Genomic DNA, 24370 nt, shown 5'->3' on the forward strand with positions numbered 1-24370 from the left:
CTACTCCGAGCTCCTCCCGGGTGACAGAGCTTCTCACCTTATCTCTAAGGGAGCGCCCAGCCACCCAGCGGAGGAAGCTCATTTCAGCCGCTTGTATCCGTGACCTTGCCCTTTCGGTCATGACCCAAAGCTCATGACCATAGGTGAGGGTAGGAACGTAGATTGACCGGTAAATTGAGAGCTTTGCCTTTTGGCTCAGCTCCCTCTTCACCACGACGGACCGATACACCGACCGCATTACTGCAGCCGCCGCACCGATCCGTCGGTCAAACTCACGCTCCTTCCTTCCCTCACTCGTGAACAAGACCCCAAGATACTTAAACTCCTCCACTTGAGGCAGGAACTCTTCTCCAACCTGGAGAGAGCAAACCACCTTTTTCCAGTCGAGAACCATGGCCTCAGATTTGGAGGAACTGATTCTCATCCCAGCCGCTTCACACTCAGCTGCAAACCGCACCAGCGCACGCTGGAGGTCCTGGCCTGACGAAGCCAACAGGACAACATCATCTGCAAAAAGCAGAGATGCAATCCTGTGGTCCCTCTGTCCATAAAAATAATGAACAGAACCGGTGACAAAGGGCAGCCCTGCCGAAGTCCAACATGCACCGGGAACAGGTCTGACTTATTGCTGGCAATGCGAACCAAGCTCCTGCTCCGGTTGTACAGAGACCGAACAGCCCTTAGCAAAGGGCCCTGGACTCCATACTCCCGGAGCACCCCCCACAGGATGTCACGAGGGACGCGGTCGAATGCCTTCTCCAGATCCACAAAGCACATGTAGACTGGTTGGGCAAACTCCCACAAACCCTCAAGCACCCTGCTGAGGGTATAAAGCTGGTCCAGCGTTCCACGACCAGGCCGAAAACCACATTGTTCCTCCTGTATCCGAGGTTCGACTATCGGCCGAATTCTCCTCTCCAGTACCCTGGCATAGACTTTCCCAGGGAGGCTGAGAAGTGTGATCCCCCTATAGTTGGAACACACTCTCCTGTCCCCCTTTTTGTAAAGAGGGACAACCACCCCGGTTGTCCAGTCCAGAGGAACTGTCCCCCTCCTCCACGCGATGTTGCAGAGGCGTGTCACCCAAGACAGCCCCACAACATCCAGAGACTTGAGGTACTCAGGACGGATCTCATCCACCCCCGCTGCTCTGCCACCGAGGAGCTTACCAACTACCTCGGTGACCTCAGCCTGGGTGATAAGCGAGTCCGCCTCTGAGTCCCCTGCCTCTGCTTCCTCAGCAGAAGGCATGTCGGAGGGGTTGAGGAGATCCTCAAAGTACTCCTTCCACCGTCCGATAACATCCCCAGTTGAGGTCAACAGCTCCCCACCTCCACTGAAAACAGAGTTGGTAAAGAACTGCTTCCCCCTCCTGAGGCGCCGGACGGTTTGCCAGAATCTCTTTGAGGCCGAGCGATAGTCCTCCTCCATGGCCTCCCCGAACTCCTCCCAAGCCCGAGTTTTTGCCTCCGCAACGGCACGGGCTGCAGCACGCTTGGCCTGCCGGTACCCATCAGCTGCCTCAGGAGTCCTACAGGTCAACCATACCTGGTAGGACTCCTTCTTCAGCTTGATGGCGTCCCTTACCTCCGGCGTCCACCACCGGGTTCGGGGATTACCACCACGACAGGCACTGGAGACCCTGCGTCCACAGCTCCGAACGGCCGCGTTGACAATGGAGACGGAGAACATGGTCCACTCGGACTCTATGTCTCCCACCTCCCTCGGAATCTGGTCGAAGCTCTCCCGGAGGTGTGAGTTAAAGGTCCGTCTGACAGAGGGTTCAGCCAGGCGTTCCCAACAGACCCTCACAATACGTTTGGGCCTGCCAAGTCGTTCCAGCCTCCTTCTCTGCCAGCGGATCCTACTCACCACCAGGTGGTGATCAGTTGACAGCTCAGCCCCTCTCTTCACCCGAGTGTCCAAAACATATGGCCGAAGGTCAGGTGAAACGACTACAAAGTCTATCATCGACCTCCGGCCTAGGGTGTCCTGGTGCCATGTGCACCGATGGACACCCTTATGTTCGAACATGGTGTTAGTTATGGCCAAACTGTGCCTAGCACAGAAGTCCAATGACATAACACCATTCGGGTTCAGATCAGGGAGGCCGTTCCTCCCAATCACGCCTCTCCAGGTATCACTGTCGTTACCTACGTGGGCATTGAAATCTCCCAGAAGAACGATGGGGTCCCCAGTTGGAGCGCTTTCCAACACTCCCTCCAGGGACCCCAAGAAGGCCGGGTACTCCACACTGCCATTCGGCCCATAAGCACAAATGACGGTGAGTGACCTATCCCCCACCCGAAGGCGCAGGGAAGCGACCCTCTCGTCCACCGGGGAAAACTCCAACACATGGCGACTAAGCTGGGGAGCTATGAGCAAGCCCACACCAGCCCGCCGCCTCTCACCGCAGGCAACTCCAGAGTAGAAAAGGGTCCAGCCCCTCTCAAGGAGTTGGGTTCCAGAGCCCAGGCTGTGTGTGGAGGTGAGCCCGACTATTTCTAGCCGGTACCGCTCGACCTCCTGCACAAGCTCAGGCTCCTTTCCCCCCAGTGACGTGACATTCCATATCCCAATAACCAGATTGGTTATCCAGGGATTGGGGCGCCTAGGCTCCCGCCTTCGACTGCCGCCCAATCCACTCTGCACCGGCCCCCTACGGTTCCTCCCGCAGATGGTGGGTCCACTTGAGGACGGCCCCACGTCGCTCTTTCGGGCTGTGCCCGGCCGGGCCCCGTGGGAATAGGCCCGGCCACCAGGCGCTCGCATACGAGCCCCAACCCCGGGCCTGGCTCCAGGGTGGGGCCCCGGCTGCGCCATACCGGGCGACGTCTCTGGCCTTGGTGGTTTGTCTTTCATAGGGGGGTTGTGAACCGCTCTTAGTCTGGCCCGTCGCCCAGGACCTGTTTGCCTTGGGAGACCCTACCAGGGGCATTTAGCCCCCGACAACATAGCTCCCGGGGTCATTCGGGCACACAAACTCCTCCACCACGGTAAGGCGGCGGTTCAAAACACAAAACAGTGGCAACATATCAACAAGACAAGAGACCAACAACAGAAAAAAAGAGGAACAAATATGTACAGAGAGAAAACAAGCAAACACAAAATGAGTGTGGGTCCTATGTAGAGAGACAAGGTCCCAGTGAACGGGTTCCAGACTAGCTCCGCTACCCATCCTACCCTATCATAACCATGTTATTATATTGTCCTCCTTAGTGTTTTCTCCTGTTGCCCTCATCCTTCCCCCTTTTTTTCTGGACGTCACATCTTGTCGATGTTTTTTCCCTATCCCAGTTATTTTACCATTTATTGATGATTTGACTTTTAGTTATGGTTTTTACACAAAAACGGCCTTTCTAAGAGGAATGTCCATGATATCATACTGCTTGCTTGCATCCAAAGAGAATCAGCCAGAATCTGACGTTTCATTCTTTTTCATTTCCTTGTGAGCTGGTATACCCTAAACGTAACTGCTGTCTTTAAACCGTGTTATCTGAGTAGTGCAGTACATAGACTTTAACTGCTTAATTAACTACTGTACATGCTGTTGTATCTGGGATGAAAATGAGCACAGAATTACTTTGTATGTGTAATGGAGGCCATCTCCATTACTTATAAACTCCATAGTGTGTCATGCCATCAACTGATCAATAGGTGATATAATATTAAAAAGTAAAGAATGCACAGGCTTAGATTGGAGTTATTGTATTTTACATGCTTAGATGCTTGGGCTTGGATTGATGTTCTCTCAATGTTGGTTTAGGCAGAGAAGGTGGCCTGAAGCTTTGGCCTGAGCCAATGGTTAATTAGTGTAGGGGAGTTTTTCAGTGGGGTTTGGTTTAATTTGCAGTCAGGTAACCCTGAGAGAAATTGGGAAAAATTAGAGCACTGGTTATTAATTATTACACGTGTTTGTATTATGTTTACGGATTGGGTGGTTTATTTAAGGACTGTCTTCTCATTGCCAGGGGGAAGCTGCTATGTAGAGGCTGTGACCATTTTAGCTTTTGCAATTTATTTTATTTTTTGGTTTGCTTGATTTATGTTTTTACCGGGTGAAAATTAAAACACATCTGCACCTCAAGCCTCCTGTTGATCCAACTGCTCATTCTGATGCTAACAGCGTGTTTTACCTGTTCTACCCAGTGTAACGCTGCTGTAATAGTTAACAATTCTACTGTATACTTCAAGATGATTCGTTACTTGGTTACTAAAGGCTTGAATGGTGAACTGTTCTGTTTGGTGGACAGTTTTTATTTTCCAGTAGAAATAAAAAATGAAACACAATGTTATATTTTATTGTAATCTGCAAATAAAAAAAACATCATCCATGAGTTCGGCTGGTCTGAATGTTGAGGAGTTTTTAACGCCTGTTGTAAACTTAATGATTCTGAATGATCAGTGATCAGCTCCGCTTTGCAGCAATGATCATACATCATTGTTTCACTGTGACACTAGAGAAAAGGTAAAAGCATCTGGATTCTCAGACAGGTGTCTGTCTTTAGGGGATTTCTATGTGACACTGGGGATGGGTAAAAGGCAGAGGACAGATTTCCCCCTGGTGGAAAAAATGAGGGAATTAAAATTAAACAAAAATAAAAAAATTCCAGGTTTTTGTTTTTCCATTCTCTGCAACAAGTTACTTTCACTTGTGCGCTAGGAGTCCATGTTCATGGGCAGCTGAGTATCCTTGAGGCTGTCTGTAGAAGTTTCCAGACATTGTTTTATTGATGTTTCTTCCTAGTTTTGTAAACTAAAATGTTAAAAATGGGAAAACAGTGGTTTAGTATTTATTGTTTTTTGTTTGTTTTCTGTTACCTAAAAATGTGTCAGGATGTTAAGGTACAGTAAATCTGAGGAAATTGTGGATAAGTCAATGAATGGAATTCAGCAGCATACAGTAGCTGCATATTTACCTTCTCAGGCCGGTCTGCACCAGTCATGCTGATGCACGTACAGTACAATCAAACAACCAAAACTTCCATTTTGGAAGCTGGACAAGGAAGAAGTTTGCAAGGAAACATTTAGAACTGGTTCACAAAGAAACTGATCCTGTCAGAGAATTTTTTTTAGGTTCATGTATTATATCAAACTCTCACTACTTAACATCACACAGAGACACTGAGCAACCAGGCCAACAGAACCTAAACCCAGCATAAAGAGGTTCAGTGAATGTGGTGTTGAAGGTGTAAAGGTGGATCAGTTTGTCAGAGGAGACTTTGTAGAAGGACAGAGAACCAGCAGGACAGTCCACATACACTGCTACTCTGTCAGACAATGAGGAGGAGATGGATGTTACTCTGCTATTGTGTCTAACAGAGTAACCAACATTAGAGCAGCTCAAATTCCAGGACTGATCGTTGTGTCCAAAACAAGAGTCTTTACTGTTTCCTTTCCTTTTGATTCCTCTGTAACTCATTGATATTTCAATGTTTCCTCTCCATTTAACCTCCCAGTAGCAGCGGCCCTTCAGCTTATTTCTACACAGCAGCTGAGTCCACTGATCAAATCTGTCTGGATCATCAGGATATGGCTGATCCTCCTTCACGTGTGTCACCTTCCTGTTGTTGTCAGACAGTTGTAGTTCTCTGTTCACTGTGTTTGTGTTGATTGTGAGTTGACAGGAATCTGATGGAGAAAACAAGACACAATCCAGCTGCAGTTATTGATCTATCATCAGTTTGATGACGACTCATGACAGTTTGAAGATGGTTGAATGTTGTTGATCTCATTAAAAACACACTTACACTTCCTCAGACCTGGTCTCAACCATCGGGCTCCACCAGGCTCCACCCTGAAAGAAGGAGGGGGTCAGACATGCAGACACGGACATTACATGGCTCATAACAGCAGAGCAGGTCCGCCAAGGCTGGAAACTGAACAGTACTGGAAAGGTATATGGGAGAGGGAGGCATCACACAACAGCAATGCCAGAAGACCACAGCAACCTCCCTGAACAGAATCCAGTGACTATCACAGTGGCAGACATCCAACAAAGAGTCTCAGGTATGAAAAACTGGACAGCACCTGGCCCGATCCGCGCCTACTGGCTAAAGAAGCTCACTGCAATCCATGAGCGCCTGGCAGCACAAATGAACCAGCTGCTAAGGGATGGGACCCACCCTGAATGGCTAACCGAAGGGCGAACGATCCTGATAATGAAGGATCCCTCAAAAGGGTACAGTCCCATCCAACTACCGGCCAATAACCTCTCTCTCCGCAACATGGAAGCTCATGTCAGGCATCATCGCAGCTAAGATAAGTGGGCACATGAGTCAATACATGAGCGAAGCACAGAAGGGCATTGGTAAGGATACCAGAGGAGCCAAACACCAACTCCTGGTAGACAGAACAGTCGCCCAAGACTGCAGAGTGCGACACACCAACCTGTGCACAGCCTGGATCGACTACAAGAAAGCCTATGACTCAATGCCACACACATGGATCACTGAATGCTTGGAGCTGTACAACATCAATAGAACTCTAAGGGCCTTCATTGCAAACTCGATGAGGTTGTGGAGAACCACCCTCGAAGCCAATGGGAAGCCTAAGTATCCATCAAATGTGGCATATACCAAGAGATGCACTGTCCCCACTGCTGTTCTGCATAGGTCTGAACCCCCTCAGCCAAATAATAAACAAGACTGGCTATGGATACCGACTCCGGAACGGGGCCACCATAAGTCACCTCCTCTACATGGATGACATCAAGCTGTACGCTAAGAATGAGCGAGACATCGACTCGCTGATCCACACCACCAGGATCTACAGCTCGGACATCGGGATGTCATTCGGACTCGAGAAATGTGGGAGGAGGGTGACAAAGAGAGGCAAGGTAATCCACACAGAAGGGGTCTCACTCCCAGAAGGAACAATACTTAGTCTTAGTCTTACTTAGTCCTTACTCGTTGGAGGTATTTGGCGTCGCAAGGCAACCAACCAGACATTGTGGTGGTGGACAAAGAGCAGAGGAAAACCGTGGTGGTGGATGTGGCAATACCAAGCGATCGCAACATCAGGAGAAAGGAGATAAGGAACTAGAGAAATACCAAGGGCTCAGAGAAGAACTGGAGAAGGCTTGGAAGGTGAAGGCCACAGTGGTGCCTGTGGTGATTGGAGCACTGGGGGCTGTAACGGCCAAGCTGGGAGAGTGGCTCCAGCAGATCCCAGGAACAACATCTGAGATCTCTGTCCAAAAGAGTGCAGTCCTAGAAACAGCAAAGTGCGCAGGACAAGCTCCCAGGCTTCTGGTAGAGGACCCGAGCTTGCAGGAATAAGACCGCTCCAAGAAAGGGGCGAGTGGGGATTTCTTTTATATACTGTACATGAATTACTATTTACATCCGTGCTTACTCCACAATCGGTTACTGTAGTTGTCTCCATACCTGAGAGTGTCCAGTCTCCAGTGTGGATCATCCAGTCCAGCAAACAGTAGCTTCTTTCCTGAGTCTCCTGGATGATTGTAGCTCAGGTCCAGCTCTCTCAGATGGGAGGGGTTGGAGCTCAGAGCTGAGGCCAGAGAAGCACAGCCTTCCTTTGTGATGAGACAACCTGACAACCTGTACACACACAATGATCAAACCACTATTACAAACTACAGTTTGTATTAGAGGCTGATGTTGTCATATACAGTAAAGAAGAAAGGTTTGTAGCAGTTTAATATTTTTCTGGTTTTCTGTAGAAATTGGTGTAATGGGAAAAATTGTGCTTTGTGCTTTTTCTTATCAAACACAGTCATCATGTGCTGGTTAGATGCAATACTGAACATTCTTACACGAACAACAAATCTCTGGCGCCCTGTCGTACATAAAGTTAAAAACATCTGATGCTCCATTTGACTGACTAATAGTTTATGATATAAGTTTGTCTTTTACACCCTGGTCTCTGGCTCCATCCTATTTGACTTCCCACCAGACCCAAGGCTGTTAAAGCAAATGCATCTTGTCTTGGAAGGTTGGTGTTCCTTCCTTTGGATAACAGAACACAATGATGCAAAAGTGAGAATGTAAACATTAATACTCACAGCAAGATAAGGTGCAATTCTATTGGTGCAGAGAGACATTCTACCAGAGCCAGAGAAAGGGGTTAAAAGGCAGAAACAACCTGAGGATCGTGGGCTCTTTGCATCACACCTTCGTGGTGTATGCACAGATCTCCTCAGGTGGTTTTTGGTTTGTTGATGTGCACGATCAACATCCATGTTTTTGATTTGCTTTTCCCATTATTTTTATTTTCCTTTATTTTTATAATAAATCACACAAAAGACAACTCTCTCATCTGCCTCTTTATGGGAAATTTCCACCGCAATCGGTTTACGTTTACACTCCGGAAAATTCTATAGACTTACTGTCTACATAATACAGTATATATATAACTATATATAACTTTTGTCATGTGATTTAAGTTTATTGAACAATTTTACAATGTGTGAGTTATTTAATGCTGACCTGAGAGTTTCCAGTTGACAGTGAGGACTCTTCAGTCCATCAGACAGTAACTTCACTCCTGAATCCTCCAGGTCGTTGTTACTCAGGTCCAGTTCTCTCAGACTAGAGGACTGAGAGCTGAGAACTGAGGACAGAGCTTCACAGCTTCTCTCTGACAGGTTACAGCCACTCAGTCTGATAAGAAAGTGATTAACAGAATGACAATGTACACAAAAACATACAGTATACTTTATGTAATGTATTGTAGTGTTAAAATAAATGCATTTCACAATCATCGCACTTACACAACATTCTTGGAGCATTTAACCACTCCTTGTACAAACAGAAGATTGTCCTCTGAAAAACATGAGTTTTTAACTGGATCAAACATCTCCATTTCTTTTCCCGATGACACCAACATGAACAGAAGAGCTGACCACTGAGCAACAGAGAGTTTAAATGTAGTTAGACTTCCTGAGACCAGATACTGTTGGATCTGCTCAACGAGAGAACAATCATTCAGTTCATTCAGACAGTGGAACAAGTTAATGCTTTTCTCTGCAGATGGAGATTCTGAGATCTTCTCCTGTATATATCGAATTATTTCCTTATTAGTCTTTAAGTCACTTCTTGTCTGTTTAAGGCCTTTAATGATAGTCTGATTAGTCTGCAGTGAAAGACCCAGGAGGAAACGAAGGAACAGATCTAGATGCCCATTTGGACTTTGTAAGGCCTGGTCCACAGCATCACGGTAGAACTGCATAGGTTTATGTTTTTTCATTAAAATAAGTTCTAACCACCAGGATGTTGATTGTTGTTGTGAAAACAGATTAACTCCAGAGTTGATGAAGGTCAAATGAACATGAAGAGCAGCCAGAAACTCCTGAACACTCAGATGGACGAAGCAGAACACCTTGTCCTGGTACAGTCCTCTCTCCTCTATAAAGATCTGTGTGAACACTCCTGAGTAAACTGAGGCTGCTGTGATATCGATGCCACACTCTGTCAGGTCTGACTCATAGAAGATCAGGTTTCCTTTCTGCAGCTGCTCAAAAGCCAGTTTTCCCAGTGACTCAATCATCTTCTTGTTCTCTGGACTCCAGTGTGGATCTGTCTCAGCTCCTCCATCGTACTTGATGCTCTTCACTTTGGTCTGAACCACCAGGAAGTGGATGTACATCTCAGTCAGGGTCTTGGGCAGCTCTCCTCCCTCTCTGCTTTTCAACACATCCTCCAGAACCGTAGCAGTGATCCAGCAGAAGACTGGGATGTGGCACATGATGTGGAGGCTTCGTGACGTCTTAATGTGGGAGATGATTGTTGTGGCCTGCTGCTCATCTGTGAACCTCTTCCTGAAGTACTCGTCCTTCTGTGGGTCAGTGAACCCTCTGACCTCTGTCACCAGGTCAACACAGCCAGGAGGGATCTGATTGGCTGCTGCAGGTCGTGTGGTGATCCAGAGGCGAGCAGAGGGAAGCAGGTTCCCCCTGATCAGGTTTATTAGCAGCACGTCCACTGAGGTGGACTCTGTGACATCAGTCAGGGTTTTAGTCTTGTTGAAGTCCAGAGGAAGTCGACACTCATCCAGACCGTCCAAGATGAAAACAACTTGGAACTGATCAAACCTGCAGGTTCCTGCTGCTTTGGTTTCAGTGAAGAAGTGATGAACAAGTTCCACCAAGCTGAACTTTTGCTCCTTCAGCAGATTCAGCTCTCTGAAGGTGAATGGAAATGTGAAGTGTATGTCCTGGTTGGCTTTGTCTTCAGCCCAGTCCAGAGTGAACTTCTGTGTTAGGACTGTTTTCCCAATGCCAGCCACTCCCTTTGTCATCACTGTTCTGATGGCTCTGTCTCTTCCAGCTGAGCCTTTAAAGATGTCTTCTGGCCTGATGGATGTTTCTGCTCTGTATTGTTTCCTGGAGATTGTTTCAATGTGTCTGACCTCATGTTCATCGTTGACCTCTCCACTCCCTCCCTCTGTGATGTAGAGCTCTGTGTAGATCTGGTTCAGAAGGGTTGGGTTTCCAGCTTTAGCGATGCCTTCAAACACACACTGGAACTTCTGCTTCAGTTGAGATTTGAGTTGATGCTTGCAAACTGTAGCAGTACCTCCTAATGAACAAGAAACAATTATCAATTATTTAAGGCATGACACATTTGACAAACTTCATAACATCATAAGTGTGTGATTGTGTCTGTGATGGTAAATGTTATAAATCCTCCTACTGCTCTGCAGACAGTCAGCCAGCTCCTCCTGCTTCATCCTCCTCAGGAAGTTCACTGTGATCTTCAGAAATGCGTCTGTGCTGCTCCTCCTCTGCTCTTCATCCTCATCATCCATCTCCTCCTTATCCTCCCTCTGACTCTCTAAGCATTCTGGGTAATCTGGACTCAGAACCTTATGGATCTTCTTCAGCTCCTTCTTTACAAACGTGACAATGTTTTCCTCCAGCAGCTGGAACAGAAACTATATGATTGACAGCATCCAACTAAAACCATGGAGCCAAACATCAGATCCATGTTGGAGAGCATGAGATTATTGTGAACACAACAGATGAACAGTAGTAGTTGCAAATGTACAAACCATAAATATGGAGTCCAGGTGTGTTTGGTGCTGCTGGACAGACTGATCACTCGGAACCTCTGAGCTCTGCAGGTCCACTCTGTGGAGGAACCATGAAGAATGAGTCACATGATGTGAGTCCACACAGATGCACACAAGGTAAAGGTCCATGAAGTGATGTTTGATGTGAGCAGTGAGTCAGAGACTTCCTGTAGTGGTAAAGATTTACTGTCACAGTCAGTTGGTTCAGGCTCAGCAGCTCTGAACAACATAGGTTTCTGCCTCCATCACTGAAAAGGCTGAAGTGTTGTAACAAGGAGTCTGCTGGGATCAGACTGGTTGTACTGGGCAGCTCCCAGAGTGAACATATTGAACTCTTTGAGTATCAGGCAGAGCTGCTAAGCATTTCATTAATTTGTATATTTACTCATTGTTGGATCCTAAATCAAAGTGAAGATGCTTTAAGACACTTGACCAAATGATTCATGTAGAAACATCAAACAGATTTGATCAGAGTTGATATGTTGTTCAGTTGTCTCATTTGACATCTGCCTGCAAGTCAGCACTTCATTAGAAAAGGAGGAGCCCCTGAGACCCTCTACAGGATCAGAGCTTAAGCTTAATGGAGATATGATCAATGATCAGTGTTTGCTTTATCCTTTATATTTAAATAGAATTAACTTACATCAGAAATATGTGTAGTAAACAACAATTTATCATCATGTAAATTTTAGATAATATCATTCAACCTGACTCAAGTGACAACTCACTTTGGCTCTGATGCATGCTGTTTAAAAATAATACCAAGGCCCTTTGACTCATCGCTTTTGAAAGACACGCAGCTTGGTTCAGGTCCAGGTTCAGCAGATTCTTGTCTCTGATGGGACCTGAGAGAAATACATCTTGGTGGCTCACACATTTAGTCAAAGTTTCCTTCATAATCAATTGATGGAACTTTACTGATCCCACATTGTAGAAAAGTAAATAAGTAATAATTGAATATTAAATAGTGTTTGTGAGTTATAGACAGAATGAGTCAGATGCTCTCAGTCATCTCACTTAAGAGCTTTGGTCTTCATCTCCATTCTTCTGATTTTAGAAGGAGGGGCTCCCTCCTCTCTGTCCTCACACGGATCCATGCTGCTGAATTCACACCTTATACCTTCATGTGGAGAAGAAACACCACACACAACATCACTCATCTGCACACCAACTGAAATCCTCTTTTCTTCATTAGTCCTGTAACAATATCAGCTGCTTCTCCACTGATTTTCTCTTCTGTTTTATATCAGTGTTAGGTGGATGCCAGTTGGGATGTCAGTGGGAGGCAGAGCTCGCTGCCACCAGTTGCTCTACTTCTATTATTAGGGACCTTGGCTAATTTGCCTGTTTGATTTATTTCCCACAGTAACAGTGTCAGCTCTCACCTACCAGAGAGGTAACATACAGTAGCTATTAACTACAGTATGTATGGAAAATGTACTTGATTAACTTTTTAAAAATTAATTCTTTCAATAATTGATGTTTTATTGTGTTGAATTTTAAGCTGAAATGCAAAGTTTAATTAATTACTGTCCCCGTCATTTCTTTCCCCAAACTTAGTTGTTAAATAAAAACTGTTTCTTCAATTGATAGGACACTGTTCTTTTATTGTGCTTGGTACTTCATTGAGAGAGAAAATAGCAGTTTACTGCATAGTTTATGCATAGTAGAGTAAACCACCACTCTGGTATTGTGCAATAAAACACAACAGTGCTCCTAAAATACCTTTTATTTGTGAATGAAAGCAGTGGTTTGGTCTATCTTCCATACGTTATGCTCTGAATTTAATTTAGTTTTTCTTGTACAGTTTTTCTATCATGTTTTGTCTGTGTTCGCTCAATGTTGCTGCAAATAAAACAATTTCAGGGTACTTTACTGTTGTGCTGAAAAGGAAACTAAGTCAAATTGGCAAAACTATTTTGTTTACTTCTGGTTATTTGACTTTGTTAGTTTTTTTTTATTCAACTTAATTTTTAAGACATTTACGAATAAAAATAACATCCAAATATAGACTGTCAATATTATCATCATGATTTTTGCAGGTGTTTGTAGCTTACATCTCTACCGTAAACACCCCATCAATCGCGCACTGCTGATTTGACCATAGATACACACCGTAAAGTACATAGTGTTCCGCTTCTCTATTTAGGTTTCCTTGAACTTGCGAAACGACCAGCAGAGCTCCATAGATGTTGCAAAGCTCGAATCTTATTTCTCTTCCATGTTAAAAATGGTAGTTGCGAACGACGGCTCACAACGACTGCAGTATAAATTCGTACTACAGTCGCAAATGTAGGCGTTGCTGCAGTCTGGTCTCATCTCCGCTACAAAGAATGAAAGTGAACTTACTGTCGGTTCAAGGAAAGCAACGAAAAAGACTCTACACCCCTGACAGAATAGTTTCCTGGAATGAGGCGGGATTCTGACTGAAGAAGTAGGAAGCAGGAAACTGTATCAGATTTTCATAATAAGAGATAACGTTTGGAATGAAATTTGGGATTTCATTACTACATATTCTATATTAGTGACTGTAGTGTCTGCTACTGAACAGAAAACCTGACTTATGTGAATTTAATAAACACATTAAGTGTTTGTCCCTAATCAAAGACCTGAATGTTGTTATTATTATTATTGTGCTAATGATGCTGATACCAACTGATACCAAAAGTGATGTCTCTCAATACAAACATTCCTGCTTATTAATGTGGAGGAACTGGTCTCACAGAGGAACCATCACGATCCTTGTCTTCCAGTGGTCACTGTCAGCAACTACAAGTAGTTTTTTTAAAAGAAAGAAAATCCTGATTTCAACCACATCCACTTTTTCCCATTCAGTTTGTAAAGAAGACATCATAATTTCTTTCTATTTTCTGATTATTTGCATACATTATTATCACATTATTAATGTTCAACGCGTCAGAACTATGTGCAATACAATATCACAGCCACAGATAAACTACAAAACTGTCTTATTCTGTGTGACTGCTGCAGTTTAGAGATCAATCAGTAATTACCAGACAGGTTCAGCAGACGATGCAGGCAGGGGTCAGGCAAGGCTCTGTAACGGTAGGCAAAACAAGATCGTAAACACGGGTCGGGACAAGAACAAAAAGCGCTGGACAATGGCGAATGCACGCAAACACGAACTAACAATCTGGCAAGTTACTGGGGTGAGAGGTGGTGCTTAAATCCTAGGTGACTGATTACTGATGAGCTGCAGGTGTGGATAATGACCGGTAAATTGCAGAGAACAGCTGTGACGTGACATTAACAGGAAGTGCTTTCAAAAAAATGGCGAGAATAGAACCAGAACATTACTGACAGGAAGGACTACAAAATAAAAGGAGCAGGACCAGACTGTGACAGTAGACTGGTTGGGCAAACTCCCACAAACCCTCAAGCACCCTGCTGAGGGTATAAAGCTGGTCCAGCGTTCCACTACCAGGCCAAAAACCGCATTGTTCCTCCTGTATCCGAGGTTCGACGCCGAATTCTCCTCTCCAGTACCCTGGCATAGACTTTCCAGGGAGGCTGAGAAGTGTGATCCCCTATAGTTGGAACACACTCTCCTGTCCCCCTTTTTGTGAAGAGGGACAACCACCCCGGTTGTCCAGTCCAGAGGAACTGTCCCCCTCGTGCACACGATGTTGCAGAGGCATGTGACCCAAGACAGCCCCACAACATCCAGAGACTTGGGGTACTCAGGACGGATCTCATCCACCCCCGCTGCTCTGCCACCGAGGAGCTTACTAACTACCTCGGTGACCTCAGCCTGGGTGATGGGCAAGTCCGCCTCTGAGTCCCCCGCCTCTGCTTCCTCAGCAGAAGGCATGTCGAAGGGGTTGAGGAGATCCTCAAAGTACTCCTTCCACCGTCCAATAACATCCCCAGTTGAGGTCAACAGCTCCCCACCTCTACTGAAAACAGAGTTGGTAAAGGACTGCTTCCCCCTCCTGAGGCGCCAAAAGGTTTGCCAGAATCTGAGGCCGAGTGATAGTCCTCCTCCATGGCCTCCCCGAACTCCTCCCAAGCCCGAGTTTTTGCCTCCGCAACGGCACGGGCTGCAGCACGCTTGGCCTGCCGGTACCCATCAGCTGCCTCGGGAGTCCTACAGGTCAACCATACCTGGTAGGACTCCTTCTTCAGTTTGATGGCTTCCCTTACCTCCGGTGTCCACCACCGGGTTCGGGGATTACCACCACGACAGGCACCGGAGACCCTGCGTCCACAGCTCCGAACGCCGCGTTGACGATGGAGACGGAGAACATGGTCCACTCGGACTCTATGTCTCCCACCTCCCTCGGAATCTAGTCGAAGCTCTCCCGGAGGTGTGAGTTAAAGGTCCGTCTGACAGAGGGTTCAGCCAGGCGTTCCCAACAGACCCTCACAATACATTTGGGCCTGCCAAGTCTTTCCAGCCTTCTTCTCTGCCAGCGGATCCTACTCACCACCAGGTGGTAATCAGTTGACAACTCAGCCCCTCTCTTCACTCGAGTGTCCAAAACATATGGCCGAAGGTCAGGTGAAACAACTACAAAGTCTATCATCGACCTCCGGCCTAGGGTGTCCTGGTGCCATGTGCACCGATGGACACCCTTATGTTAGAACATGGTGTTTGTTATGGCCAAACTGTGCCTAGCACAGAAGACCCTCACAATACGTTTGGGCCTGCCAAGTCGTTCCAGTCTCCTTCCCTAGTAATGAGACTATTTTACAGTTTAATTACCAACACACATTTACCTCAGATAATTTCAGGATAAAAGCAAACATTAAAATCTTACGTTTTTTTTATATTTCTGTTTTTATTTAATATTTACATGTTCTGCTTCTACATTATACTGTTAAAACATTCAGCATTTAATTTAATTATTATTATAATAGATTCATGCTATTAAGCATTTACAACAACTTTTACCCATTTAGAGAAAGATTTTCAGCTTTGTCCTTTTTCTTATATAGATATATTCAGCTATACTTTTAATGTTTCAACCCCTTTCAGCTATTTTTTATTAATGTTTCAGTATTTCTTGAGGAATAAAGTCAACATTAGAGCAGTTCGCAATATATGCAGATGCTCAGTGCAATGCTTTATGAGTAACGGTCAATAGTGAGTATATGTTGGCACCCTACCTGAAACTGGTGTGAGAAGGAGTGACCCTTGCAATTACTGCTGCATGACTTTGTATTAGAATTTTCACTTTTTTGTGAATAGGTCTAAGTTTAGCCATTTAAACTTTAATATAACTTTCAACCCTTTATTGCATGTTAAAATTATAACATATTTACAATTTTGTTTCCCTATTTAGAGAATCCTTTTCAGCTTTGTCCTCTCAGCTCTGTTAACCTACAGTCTGTTGGATGATTTTCTATTAGCATATTAGCCTTTGAATCAGGTCTACTTTCAAACTATTGCAACCTTCAGCTTTGTTTGTTAATGTAAAACTTCAACGATTTTCGGTGGGGGTTGACCTCAATCTCGGGTAGTATTTAAGAATGAAGGGACATTCCTCTGTATTTTCTATAGAGAAATTATCATTTATTCTTCTGCAAAGAGCCTCTGAAACCAATCCAAATCTTTAGCTGTATTAGCACCATTTCTGCCTTTGAAAGATTAAATGAGACTAGGTAATGGGTTATGGGTAATGAGTTAATGAAACTATTAATGGGTTATGGGTAATGAGTTAATGAAACTATTTTAAAATTTAATTATTAAGGCATGCATTTCCTCCAGATCTGTTCAAAATAAAGGCACCAATCCAGATGTTTAGCTAAAAATAGCAATATTTTCGTTTTCAACTAGTTTATTATGGCTAGTTACTATTAGTTACTAACACTATTTTACTGCTTAGCAATTACCTGCACATGTGTCCCTCATATCCTTTCAAAATAAAACCACTGATTAAATTTTTTAGCTTTTTTAGTCATTTGGCCAGCTCTGGCTGGTTAATGACTTCTAATAGATAAGACTATTTTACAGTTTAGCAATTGCCCACACCTTGTCCAAATCCTTTAAAAATAAAAGCACCAATGTAAAACTTTAACCTTTAGAGCAAAGTTTCTAGATTTGACTGGCTAAATAGGACTACAAATTTATAGTTTAGTAATTACCCACACACACCTCTTCCAAATCCTTTCAAAATAAAAGCACAATAGTGCAATGGCACTCTATGTGCAGATGCTTCTTTCAAAGCTCCAACCTTTCTCAATTTAAAATCACCGCCTGCCTACTGTAGTCCTTATTGTGCCTTTGCAGAGCCTGTTTGTTAAATACCTGTGCATGTTACCTGAGTCTTGCTTACCTGAGTCTGCCTGCTCTTTATCTGTGCCGTCGCCAGTTGCTTACCTGTGTATGACCGTTGCCTGTCCCTTAGATCTTGCTCTGTGTCATTGTGTCTTTTAGGCACCTTTCTGTCTTTTTTTCTGAGGTTAATAACAAATGATCTTTTCTCCTGCCCAAAGTCATCACACTCTATTCATGCTCATTTACATTTACATTACATTACATACAATACATTTGAAGTTAAATTCAATTTGCATACCTATGTTAATTTACAGTATCTGTTGTTATAAATCCTGTAATTTCACTCCTCACATTAATTGACATTTGTTTATTTGTCATCTATTGCTGGTTATTTTATGCTTCCTATATCCTGTAGTCGTAGAATAATAAAACGTTAGAAACAATGTGGTTTTGTGTTCATTGTTCTTTAGACAGTTTGAAGAACTCAACAAAATGTAATGAATATTATTAATGATAATAATTATTAATTTATTAAATTGATATTGGGTGTTTAATTTTAACCCCAGTGAATAGAAAGTTTGCACACTCTTTTTGCTCATGCCAAGCTAATTAATTGAAAATTGATAAATATCTGATATTAAAATCTTGCCTTAAACTAAACTAAAAAGGCATTCTACCATTAAAATGTAGCTGGTCTAGTTGTTCTTGAAACATTAATATTCAATCATTCAAATTTAATAAAGAAGTCTGGCCATAACTGAACTGTATTAGAAATATAAACACCATACAGTAACAATATGACATTTACAACTCAACCTGTCACAAGTGACAGAAACCAAGCGATGCAGTTCAACAAAGTCTTGGCCATACAACTTTGATGTTCACAGCAGAAAGAGGTTGAAAAACCTCAGGTTATTTGTAAACCAGTCTCCATGGAAGCTGACATTATCCCAACCAACAACGTTGTGAAGTGTCTCTACAGTAACGTTAGAGGTCTACAGTGTCTGTACTGAAGCTACTGTACAGAGCAGCCTGATTGTAAGGACACCAACCGGTTTTCCTCCCTGAAGGTTCTGATGTTGCAGGCAATGGTGAAGCCATTCAAATGTGGCTGCACTCATACTCCAATGTAGTGGTTTTTAGCTCTGTAATTGTTTACTAATTAAGCACAAGTTGTGGTGGCTGAATTCTAATTACCAGTGTTTTCTAATTGAGCAGATGGTGTAAGAAATGCAGGGATTTAAATCTAGAGCAGAAAGATTTGACTAATGAGTCAAAGCAGGAAATAATGTTTATAGTACAGAAAAATGGGTGTGTTGCTTTCAAAATGACATTATGATTATGAAGTTTTAGTTTTTAAAGCCTGGTTATAGTGTTTAAGCAATCGAGAAAAAATGTAATGTCATTTCAACAATATACAGTGCAGTGCACAGTGAATTGTAATGTTTCCCTGGAACCGAGGTCCTACATTAGACAACAAATCAACAATCATCGCTTTCGTTTTGTCTACATTTAGAGACTGGTTGTTGGCGTTACACCAGTCCGTTAACTGGTTCACCTCCTCTTTGTATGCTGACTTGTTCTTGCTAATAAGGCCCAACACTGTCGTGTCATCAGTGAACTTACAGTTTTTCTCGAGAAGAACAAGATTGGAAAGAGAAAGACAAACATTCCAATATTGACTAGAAAACAACTTCACAACAAGTTAGCAACATTTCATCCTAGAAGAATCAGAGCTTCCATCTTTAAAGCACTGAAAAAGGAGAATGTTCACAAGGAATCTCTTAGAACTGGTTCAGAAAGAAATCAACATGACGACAGTAACTCAAAACTAAACGCTAATCTTTGGCCAGAATGTACATTGTGTGTCAAGGTTTTTTAGGTGATGATCTTAATCTGGTCTTAGTACTGTACATAATTCTGAAAACTATACAGACATGAACAGACTGAAATATGTTCAACAGTCACAACCTTTCTCTGACAGGATCACACTCTCACAACTACACATCACACAGAGACATTGAAGAACCAGACCACCACAGAGTAAACCCAGGATAGAGAGGTTCAGTGAATGTGGTGTTGAAGGTGTAAAGGTGGATCAGTTTGTCAGAGGAAACACTGTAAAAGGACAGAGAACCAGCAGGACAGTCCACATACACTGATACTCTGTTAGACACAGAGGAGGAGGGGATGGGTGTTTCTATGTTATTGTGAAACACAGAATATCCAACACTAGAGCACCTCAGACTCCAGGACTGATCATTGTATCCAAACCAACAGTTTTTACTGTTTCCTTTCCCTTTCATTCCTCTGTAACTCACTGATATATAAACCCTTACTCCCCATTCAACCTCCCAGTAACAGCGACCAGTCAGTTCATTACTATACAGCAGCTGAGGACACTGATCGAATCTGTCTGGATGATCAGAATATGGCTGATCCTCCTCCACATGTGTCACCTTCCTGTTGTCGTCAGACAGTTGTAGGTTTTTGTTCACTGTGTTTTTGTTGATTGTAAGTTGACAGAAATCTAATGGAGATAACAAGACACAATTCAGCTGCAGTTATTGCTCTATCATCAGTTTGATGACGACTCATGACAGTTTGAAGATGGTTGAATGTTGTTGATCTCATTAAAAACACACTTACACTTCCTCAGACCTGGTCTCAACCATCGGGCTCCACCAGGCTCCACCCTGAAAGGAAGCAACACATGCAGACATGGACATTACTCTAATACACACATTGGTTTGGAATTGTGTTCAGGTGGAGGCTTGTATGTAAGAAGGGACATACAGCAACAATTGGACCCTTAAAACCTATGGAGAAGAAGGTGATGTGAAATTGTTTCACTGCTCGGTAAAACCTTTTCACCCAGTAGAAAAACAAATATCACAATAATTCATGTCAAACTGTGGAGCTTTCTCTCCAATTTGTATTTAACTATTTAACTGTCCAGAGAAAACTCACAAAGACTGAAAATTTTCAACACAGCAAACAACCTGCAGCTTCACAAGGAAACAAACATTAGGTCAGACTAAACCTGCTGCTTTTACTTTAGGCCATTAAATTACTTTATTGTGATCAAATCAACAGAAATACTGCTGTCTCCCAACAACCACCTGGTTTATTGGAGATCGTTCTCACTGATGCCAACTGATTGTAATGAAATTTTCTACTACATGCATGTGAAGGTATTTTCTATCCATCCATCCATTTCAACCGCTTATCTGAGGCCAGGTCTCCGGGGCAGCCGTCTGAGCGAGGGGGAGAGAGTTCCAGACTTCCCTCTCCCTGGACATTTCCTCCAGCTCTTCCGGTGGGACCCCAAGGCATCAAGGAGACACAGTCTCTCCAGCGTATCCTGGGTCTTCCTCGGGGCCTCCTACCGGTGGGACATGCCCGGAACACCTCCCCAGAGAGGCGTCCAGGAGGCATTTGAACCAGATGCCCGAGCCACCTAAACTGGCTCCTTTCGATGTGGAGGAGCAGCGACTCTACTCCGAGCTCCTCCACAAAACACATATAGACTGGTTGGACAAACTCCCACAAACCCCCAAGCACCCTGCTGAGGGTGTAAAGCTGATCCAGCGTTCCACGACCAGGCCGAAAACCACATTGTTTCTTCTGTATCCGAGGTTTGACTATCGGCCGAATTCTCCTCTACAGTACCCTGGCATAGACTAGTCCACTCAGACTCTACAGTACAGTATGTCTCTAACCTCCCTCGGAATCTGGTCAAAGCTTTCCCGGAGGTGTAAGTTAAAGGTCCGTCTGACAGAGTATTCAGTCAGACATTTCCAACAGACCCTCACAATATTTTTGGGCCTGCCAAGTCGTTCCAGTCTGCCAGCGGATCCTACTCACCACCAGGTGATCAGTTGACAACTCAGCCCCTCTCTTCACCCGAGTGTCCAAAACATATGGCGGAAGGTCAGATGAAACGACTACAAAGTCTATCATCGACCTCCGGCCTAGGGTGTCCTGGTGCCATGTGCACCGATGGACACCGTTATGTTAGAACATGGTGTTTGTTATGGCCAAACCGTGCCTAGCAAAGAAGTCCGATAACATAACACCATTCGGGTTCAGATCAGGGAGGCCGTTCCTCCCAATCACACCTCTCCAGGTGTCACTGTTGTTACCCACGTGGGTATTGAAATTTCCCAGACTAACGATGGGGTCCCCAGTTGGAGCGCTTTCCAACACTCCCTCCAGAGACCCCAAGAATGCCGGGTACTCCACACTACCGTTAGCACAAACTACAGTGAGTGACCTATCCCCCACCCGAAGGCGCAGGGAAGCGACCCTCTCGTCCACCGGGGACAACTCCAACACATGGCGACTAAGCTGGGGAGCTATGAGCGAACTTACACCAGCCCGCCTCCTCTCGCCGCAGGCACCTCCAGAGTAGAAGAGGGTCCAGTCCCTCTCACGGAGTTGGGTTCCAGAACCCAGGCTATGTGTGGAGGTGAGCCCAACTATTTCGAGCCGGTACCGCTCGACCTCCTGCACAAGCTCAGGCTCCTTTCCCCCCAGTGATGTGACATTCCATGTCCCAATAGCCAGATTGGTTATCCAGGGATTGGGTCGCCTAGGCTCCCGCCTTCGACTGCTGCTCAATCCACTATGCACCGGCCCCCTACGGGTCCTCCTGCGGATGGTGGGTCCACCAGAGGACGGTCCCACGTCACTCGTTCGGCTGGGCTCTGTGAGAATAAGCCTGGCCACCAGGCGCTCACCCAACCTGGCTTCAGGGTGGGGCCCCGGCTGCGTCATACCGGGCGACATTTCGGTTCTTAACTGTAACAGAACTAACTAGAGTTATTTAATGGAGGCACAGAGGTGGAAATTTTAGAGCTACTGTATACTCTTGCAGGGCAAATTTGTGCTGTCTCTGTGTACTTCAAAGACAACTTTGATTAACTCTTTTTTTTTACTAATTTTTTACCTCTGTACCAAGTCATAGGTTTTAATCTAGCCGCAGGATCTACAAGCCAGTGACTTCTGTGCAGGTCCCGAGCACAGATAGAGTGGTTGCATTAAAAACTTGCCAAAAAACAATAAGCAGGCAAAAGCCTAAAGGACTTATATTTTACTGATACACATAATGAAGTCATTGTGTTGTTCTTTTTATCACAAGATATGTTTAATTCATCTAATTTTAATATGTATGTTAGGCGAACACAAACAAAGAGGAATTGTTTATTGAATAATTTAGAACCTATATTCAACTTCTTCTGTGTTGTGTTTTGTTTGGAACTATGCCTCGCATTCTCACAACAGTAAACATCCTATCTCACCAAATTCTCTACACTCTTAAACTACAAAACCTATTTACAGGTCAAAATAAAGCTCCTCCTTTTCTTTAATTTCTTAGTGGATCCATCTGACTGATGTGTGTTAAATTTTGACGCTTAGTGTTCTCAGCTCTGTAATTGTTTGAGCTCAAGTTGTGGTGGGTAAGTGAACAATTCTGAATAACAGTGATTTCTAAAGGAGCATGCGGTGTAAGCGCAGAGAAAAGCAGGGATTTGTGTTTTGTAGAAAGAGTTCAGCAGATTTGACTTATAAGTCAAGGCAGGAAATAATGTTAATAGTTTAGAAAAATTATTCTGCTTCTTTGAAAATGGACCTATTGTATTGTTTTGAAAATTTAGTTTAAAAGGTCTGGTTATATTATTTTAGCAGTTGAGAAAAACTAACATTTCACTTAATTCTCTATCAGACATTCTCTGTAGTTCTCTCCATACTGTACCTGAGAGTCTCCAGTCTCCAGTGTGGATCCTCCAGTCCAGCAAACAGCAGCTTCTCTCCTGAGTCTCCTGGATGATTGTAGCTCAGGTCCAGTTCTCTCAGATGGGAGGGGTTGGAGCTCAGAGCTGAGACCAGAGAAGCACAGCCTTCCTCTGTGACCAGACAACCTGACAACCTGCACACACACAATGTTTAAAACACCCCTGTGTAAAAATTTGGTTCTGTAATTTGAGTTTATGAAAGTTCTATACAAGATCAAGGTGAGTGTGTGTGTGTCCACAAATTGCTACCCGAGAGTCTCCAGTCGACAGTGAGGACTCCTCAGTCCATCAGACAGTAGCTTCACTCCTGAATCCTGCAGGTCGTTGTTACTCAGGTCCAGTTCTCTCAGACTAGAGGACTGAGAGCTGAGAACTGAGGACAGAGCTTCACAGCTTCTCTCTGACAGGTTACAGCCACTCAGTCTGATAAGCAGAAATGTAAAAACCTTTCTAGTTAATGTCAATCACCATTAATATTAAGTATAATAATAATAGAAATAGCTTAGAAAATGCAAAACATTTTTATGTTAGGGCGGCACGGTGGTGCGGTGGGTAGCACCGTCGCCTCACAACAAGAAGGTTCCATTCCCGGAGGCGGTCCTGGTGCCTTTCTGTGTGGAGTTTGCACGTTCTCCCCGTGTTTGCGAGGTTTCTCTCCGGGTCCAAAGACGTGCATTAGTTTGATTGGCTTCTCTCTATTGCCCGTAGGTTTGAGTGTGTGTGTGAATGGTTGTATGTCTCTGTGTTGCCCTGCGATGGACTGGCGAACCAGATGGACTGGCGACCCGTCCAGGGTGTACCCTGCCTCTCGCCCATAGCCAGCTGGGTTAGGCTCCAGCACCCCCGTGACCCCGCATATGGGATTCAGCGGTTTGGAAAATAGATGAATGGATTTTTATGTTACAGTAAATGAGCCACTGATGGGAAACCTTTGTAATTCAAACATTCTATTCTTAAAAGATTTCAACTGTTGGTCTCTCTAACATAAAATATTTTTGACATTTTAAATATCTCCATGTCTTTAAAACAAACAGTAGCTTGATCTGACCTGAGAGACACCAGCTGACAGTGAGGACTCTTCAGTCCATCAGACAGTAGCGCCACTTTTAAATCCTGCAGGTCGTTGTTACTCAGGTCCAGTTCTCTCAGACTACAGGACTGAGAGCTGAGAACTGAGGACAGAGCTTCACAGCTTCTCTCTGACAGGTTACAGCCACTCAGTCTGAAAAACAGGGACAAAGAAAATGTAAAAATGTGGATTAAGATATTAGATAATAAAAAAAAGAGGAAACAAACC

At 44.3% G+C, this 24370-nt stretch overlaps 1 protein-coding gene across 5 annotated transcripts in view; it reads right to left on the minus strand.

Moving 5' to 3' along the window:
* Positions 1-4285: 4285 nt before the first annotated feature.
* The window catches only part of LOC114849087 (NACHT, LRR and PYD domains-containing protein 3-like), a 28550-nt gene continuing 8465 nt past the window's right edge, over positions 4286-24370 (minus strand). The window contains exons 1-10 of one of the 5 annotated variants that reach the window (XM_029140146.3): positions 13150-13493; positions 12052-12154; positions 11763-11879; positions 11014-11092; positions 10656-10884; positions 8735-10541; positions 8451-8624; positions 7389-7562; positions 5751-5797; positions 4286-5631 (exon numbers count right to left, since the gene is read on the minus strand). In XM_029140146.3, coding sequence (XP_028995979.1) covers positions 5102-5631; positions 5751-5797; positions 7389-7562; positions 8451-8624; positions 8735-10541; positions 10656-10884; positions 11014-11092; positions 11763-11879; positions 12052-12131 — 3237 coding nt within the window. In that variant the 5' untranslated portion in view covers positions 12132-12154; positions 13150-13493 and the 3' untranslated portion in view covers positions 4286-5101. Of the gene's footprint in view, positions 5632-5750; positions 5798-7388; positions 7563-8450; positions 8625-8734; positions 10542-10655; positions 10885-11013; positions 11093-11762; positions 11880-12051; positions 12155-13149; positions 13494-18021; positions 19806-19924; positions 19972-23033; positions 23208-23322; positions 23497-24121; positions 24296-24370 lie in introns of those variants that run through there. The other 4 variants (XM_055505630.1, XM_055505616.1, XM_055505614.1 and 1 more) reach the window with 4 other exon arrangements.

This window comes from Betta splendens, chromosome 2, assembly GCF_900634795.4.
Source record: "Betta splendens chromosome 2, fBetSpl5.4, whole genome shotgun sequence".
NCBI classification, from domain to species: Eukaryota; Metazoa; Chordata; class Actinopteri; order Anabantiformes; family Osphronemidae; genus Betta; species Betta splendens.